At 39.3% G+C, this 6,249-nt stretch overlaps 1 protein-coding gene across 1 annotated transcript in view; it reads right to left on the bottom strand.

Moving 5' to 3' along the window:
- Positions 1–6,249, bottom strand: part of LOC107659431 (protein scribble homolog) — a 96,551-nt gene that overhangs the window by 23,956 nt on the left and 66,346 nt on the right. Inside the window, exons 21-28 of the mRNA XM_016448379.1 lie at positions 4,946–5,056; positions 4,657–4,833; positions 4,266–4,382; positions 3,952–4,140; positions 3,534–3,653; positions 3,393–3,449; positions 2,874–2,930; positions 2,539–2,619 (exon numbers count right to left, since the gene is read on the bottom strand). Of these exons, the coding sequence (XP_016303865.1) occupies positions 2,539–2,619; positions 2,874–2,930; positions 3,393–3,449; positions 3,534–3,653; positions 3,952–4,140; positions 4,266–4,382; positions 4,657–4,833; positions 4,946–5,056 (909 nt within the window). The remainder of the gene's footprint in view (positions 1–2,538; positions 2,620–2,873; positions 2,931–3,392; positions 3,450–3,533; positions 3,654–3,951; positions 4,141–4,265; positions 4,383–4,656; positions 4,834–4,945; positions 5,057–6,249) is intronic.

Here is a 6,249-nt window from a genome sequence, read left to right as displayed (position 1 = left end):
GCTCGCTATTATGGTAAGGGGCGTTACATTTCCGACGCGTGCTTGTGATGTTCGGCCAATCACAATGCACTGGGTCAGCTGGCCAATCAGAGCAGACTGTGCTTGTCGGAAGGAGGGGCTTTGTAGAAAACGACGCGTTTGAGAGAGGCGGGGCATAGAGGAACTACAATAATGTACAGTATTTGAAAAATGTTTTTTTGAACATTAAAGCATGTCAACATATTCTGTTACACCAAATACACAAAATAATGATCTTTAAAATAGCATCATATGACCCCTTTAAAAAACGTATTGAACATTATGAACAACAATGAATGCTTGCTTTATACACAACCTAAAAGAAACTGTAATAAGTAGTTCTTAGACATTTACTTAACTGTTATTACTATTAAATATGCACCTTTACAAAGTATTATGAAACTATACTCTGGATTCTCATCACAGAAAAACAAAACAAAAAAACTATTCAAATGTGGCTTCACAAACAGGTGCAACTGGTGGCACATAGTGATGCTTAAGATGTGGCTATCGTATACAACTAATGGCCTCATACTGATAAAAGCTTCATTCAGTGACTCTTGTGCAGATAAAAGACACTGCTCTACAAAATAGCATCTATAAATAGCCGTGACTAAACTGTACTTCATATACCACAAAATCACATGAGGGAGAAAACTGTGTGCTAGTGTTTCCCTTTCTAAGAGCAGTGCACCACCTCTCCATTCCTCACTTGACTTTGCTAACAGCTGCTAGTGCTATGGAGGTTAAACATTCCTAGAAGAGAGACATAGGCTAAAAATGCTCACAAAGGGACAAGCAATATCTTGTAATTTGTAAAAACAAATTACAAAGCTCAAATTACATCTGTTACATTATATAACGTTATATCACTGAAGGCAATAAATTATTGTATGAGGGATGTTTGTGTGCAATCAGCATAATACAATTTACAGACTGTTAGTAACTACATTCAACTAACATTCAACACCCAACAACTCATAGATTTTGCTATTATTTCAGTAATAAAATTCCAAATAAAGTGTAACAGATTTCACACAAAAAAAAAAAACATTAAGGAAAAGAAAAGAAAGAAAAAGTAGCCATAGAAGTCAAGAAGGAATGAGACTAAGAGTTGTAGAATAATAGCAGTGGTACACTTACAGTAAGATGACAGGAGCAGATTCCAAGCGGCTCGACTCTAGATAACTTAACTGTCATGATCTTCCAAGGGTCCCTTCATTCTCAAAGGCCACACCCACCCGTTAAACCATTCAGCCAATCAGCTCACCGCACACATTTTAAAATAACTTCAGCTACATTCAGCTGTTGCCCCCCCCCCAGAGGTTGTCAGGGGTATGGCTGGAATGAGATCAAACACTGGTGCTACTGAAGACTTAAGCCAGCAGCTGGACTGCTTTACCTTTGGCACTACTAGTAAAAGGAGCACTACTGGACAAACATATAACTTGACCTGATAAGGTTTTAGAAGACCAATACTAATTGACCAATATGCTAAGCATTCAAAAGCAAGTAAGGAAACATATCTGTAAGTTAAGTTTTGACCATATTTTTCCAATAAAATCAGCACTGAAAATGAAAAAATCGACAGATTCCTAATGGTTATGATAAATGTATCTGTAATTCCACCAATCTGTTCGGACAACATTTTCTATAATCTCAGTTTCCATCAGTAGCCTACGTCAGATCATTTATTGTCTTGTGAAGCGTTAGGAATGGACCTACAGTACAGAGGCACCGATACCACTTTTTCCAGAATGAGTTTGATACCGATACGTTCATTTTTGGTACTTACCGATACCGAGTACCGATACCTGTAGTTTCAATGCATTTTTAATTTTCACAAACATTGGGTACAGAAGCCAAAATAATATGAATCATGTAAGTCGGCTTCCTTTAGTAAATAGGTATTTCCTTCAGGTTTTTTCACACTTAATTATGCCTGTCAAAATGTATTGTACAAGTTTTTGTAACTTTAACTGTTAATTTTATTGCTCTATTATATTTCATCTTTAAGATAATAGCACAGTGCACATTAGAGCTCAATCCACTAAGCTTGCTTTGCTTAGCAGCTCGCACACATCAGCTATGCAGGCGTGAATATTGAATGTTTACATCATATTAATTACATACTGTACATGTACTTCTTGTTCTTAATCTCTAATAACTCCATCCTGCTCTCAGTTTGTTCTGTTGTCTGTGTTCCTTTGTCTGGACACAGCACTGTTCATACGCTGTGTGGTATTGGTTTTGATATCAGAGCATTTTAATGAGTATGAGTACAGGAGCTCAGTATCAGGCCCGACACCAGTATCGGTGCATCCCTAGTCTACAGTGACCTTGCATCAGTAATAAAGGCTCATCTTATTGACTTGCAGCAGCCAGGGGGTATGTGCACCAAGGAAGCATCTGTTAGGAATTTCTTACCTGGCTTTTATGTCCAAACAAGTCATTCGAATGTTTTGTTTCTAGATGCTTTCTTGACCATTTATTAAAAAGTTTTTACATGTAGGTACTTACTCTATTAACTTTCTGTAGGCTAGTGGTAGGAAGAGCAGCCAGTGTCTTGTAGTCCAGTTTCAATGGTCCAGTGCTCAAATTCTGTAGATACGAGGGTTAGAAAGAGTATAATGAATGATCAGTGTTCATTGAAAGAACATGTTCAAAAATCTTCTAAACATTATTTAGATATTTCATTAAGTTTTGAGCATGAGGACACTGGCTCTAAAGATCTTCTAGCGCTCAGAGGTTCAGATATGACTCATTTGTTCATGTTCAAGGTGACGGCTGGTCCCATGTTTCACTCCTGAAGCCCTACTGTGGGCCGTAAAGACAGGGAGGGCTTAAGGCCTCACCTCAGTTTCCTCCTCCAGCAAACGAGTTGCCTTCTCGCGCTCCAAGCGCATACGCTCCTTTACCAAAAGAGGGAAGGTAAGGAGGGGGTGGGGAAATGAAGTTTACCCAATCACACACATACACGGACACACATTATGCCCACACAAATATAGACACACATACACACATTCCGAAGGCATCCATTGCACAGATGGGAATGAGGTTTAGGTGATGCAAAATCGTGGATGAACAATAAAACCAGGGAACCATGTAGACATAAGAACATATGATGACATAACGAAAGAGATGAATGGAATGAGCAGAAACAAAATGTGATGTTTGGAATGAGCAGCACCCAAGATCATTCAGAAGGGTTTGGGGGAAAAGAGGGGCAGATAAGAGAAAGAAAAGGACAGATCCACATATATTAGTTGTAGTTATAGGGGAGATTTGGAAGTGGTCATTTTGATAGCATATTCTTATAATAATAATAATAATCTGTTATAAGAAAGGCGTTTAGGGGAAGGGAAATCACTCACCACTTTTTCCATCTCCTCCCGTTCCCACTGGGACGTCTCCCTCACCATCTCTACCTCCTGCAGGAAAGGTCAGATAGACGGATGTTATTTTTCCCATCCACTCCTCCGCTGTTCCTGCTCTGTGTGATGCATAGAGCTCACCTTCTGCATGATGTCAATCTCTTCAGGACTCAGGTCTCTGTCTACTGATGAGATGCTCTCCATACTGTTCTTACGAACAATACCTGCCGCAAACGGGTTCGCAATAACACCAGGGGATGCCTGAAAGAAATCAAATCAACAAGTTTATGTAGTAGTACATACATGGATATCAGAATGCTTTCTAAGGGATCAAGTGACACTGAAGACTGGAATATAATGGCTGCTTTTAATTCACAATATTACTGTTTTTACTGTAATTTTAATCAAATAAATGTAGTCTTGCTGACCACAAGAGGCATCTTTCAAAAACATAAAAAATATCTTAATTATTTCAAACATTGACTGATAGTGTCAGTGCATACTTTATTATATTTATAATAATTTAAGTCACAGTTGGACACCAGAGCTAGGTCTTTACCTCTATGCCTGCAGCGTTTCTTGGGTCAAAGCCATCACACACAAGCATGACCAAGGAGTCACCGGCAGCACGCAAAACCCTCACTGCTTCCGTGTGTGTCATACCCAGCAGACTGTTGTTGCCCACCTCAAGAATACGCATGCCCACCCGCAGTCGGCCATCTCGTGCAGCAGCACCGCTGGAGCTCACCTATAGAATCAAGTGAGTAAAAAAAAACAGGAAGTAGTGTTTTGAGGAAGTAGGCAAGTCGACCAGTACTTTTGATGTTATAAGAATCATGCAGGGTTTGAATCTTCTATCATGGTTTTGGTTACCTTGGAAATGAAGATGCCCTCATCTGTGGGGTCAAAGGGGTTGCCTGCATGGCCTTTAGCTCCGCCCCTGATGCTGATGCCCAGCTTTTCTCCAGGCTGCTTGTGGATGACAATCTCCTACAAAAACACAGGGATGTTTTAGAGAGTATGCGAGGTTGTACTGGTCTCATTAGGAGTTTCAAACGTTTTTGAGATTTTTACCAAAATTAGTACAAGTATTAGTATGAGCGTCTTTCACATTCCAGGCCATTTTGGCAGATTTTCAGGAAAAACCCAAATCTGATATTTATTAGATCTGACTGAGCCAGGAGAACTTCACAGACCCGGTGACAACCGGCCATACTTCAGGGTTTTGCGTACACTTCTCCTCTACTAATGAATGTGTGTATACCTGCATGCCAAGGGGCGAGGGATCTCTGCGCACAAGCATGCGGATCTCCTGCTTGTTGGATAGCAGGGCTCTAACAGCTTCCTGATGTGTGGCATGTCTTAGGTCGATGGCGTTCACCTCCAATATACGATCGCCCACGCGAAGTCCACTCTCAGAGGCCAAGCCATTGGGGATGACCTACCCAGAAAAAATAAGGTCAGAAATCAATTCTGACAAAAGCTTCACTGACCACAAATCATGCCATTCATTTTTGACATAAACGTGCATCATACTACATAATTTACTTTACCTTTGAGATGAACACCCCTGGCTCATTAATTCCAAAAGGGTGGCTGGCATGGTCGCTACCCCCTACAATGCTCAGACCCAAGGGACCACCTGCTTTGATCAGGGTCACTTCCTGTCCAGACAGGAAATTCAGATGTATGAAAAAGGAGAACTGAGTCTGCAGTAGGTCTGATAAATGCAGAGATAAATACTCTTTGAAATTAATCAATAACTATGAATGTGATTTATTTTTTATTTACATTACCATTAAAAATTTTGCGATTGGTAAGATTTTTTTGTTTGTTTTGTTTTGTAATGAAAAGAAGTCTCTAATGCTCACCAAGGCTGCATTTATTTGATATATATATATATATATGACTTACTGACCCCAAACTTTTGAATGGTAACAAATACAAGGAAAATGAATGTTCAGTTATTTGTAATGGAGACACATCTTCTAGGCAAGTCTACACAACTACATCAAGTGGGCACAAATAAAAATATCAAGGGAACATTAATTAAATGCAAGAGCAATAGAGCAAATTTTAAAAGGCCAAATCACAATCCTCCTAACACCATTTTCTCTGCTGAGTGAGGCATTAAAACAGAAAAATGAAGCTGTTATGAGATTAAACTACAGCTAGCAGCATTTAAAGCACTTTTTTATCACTTTTAAATATTTCCTCAAATAGGGAGAAACACACACACACTCTCTCCCTGTAGGTTCAATGTCATACCATTAGTTCCAGCTCTCACCTCAATGGGGTATTCATCTTCCATGGGGCAGTTGAGATGGTTTCCAAGGTGCTCATCTCCTTCCTCTTGCTCAGGCGAGTCAGATGGCTCTGGAGGAGGGGGCGAATGAGGTCGAGTTCGAGGGGAGGCGCCCCCTGCACTGGCCTGGTCCCGTTCGACCAGGAGGGTGATGGTGGGGGAGGTGCCGGTAAGCAGCGCTACTGCCTGGTCATGTCTGGCCTTTGAAATTAATCAATAACTATGAATGTGATTTATTTTTTATTTACATTACCATTAAAAATTTTGCGATTGGTAAGATTTTTTTGTTTGTTTTGTTTTGTAATGAAAAGAAGTCTCTAATGCTCACCAAGGCTGCATTTATTTGATTAAAAATACAGCAAAAAGACAACAGCCATGTTATGAAATATTAATACATATTAAAATAACTGATTTTTTAAAAATACATTTTATAATGTAATTTAATCCTGTGACAGCAAAGCTGAATTTTCAAATCATTCAAATCATTGGTGCTCAAAAATATTTCTTATATATATATGTGTGTGTGTGTATATATATATATATATATATATA

Source organism: Sinocyclocheilus anshuiensis, unplaced genomic scaffold (genome assembly GCF_001515605.1).
Source record: "Sinocyclocheilus anshuiensis isolate Anshui unplaced genomic scaffold, SAMN03320099.WGS_v1.1 scaffold815, whole genome shotgun sequence".
Classification (NCBI taxonomy): domain Eukaryota; kingdom Metazoa; phylum Chordata; class Actinopteri; order Cypriniformes; family Cyprinidae; genus Sinocyclocheilus; species Sinocyclocheilus anshuiensis.
Note: the sequence above shows the minus strand (reverse complement) of the source record. Positions and strands in the feature narration are given on the sequence as shown.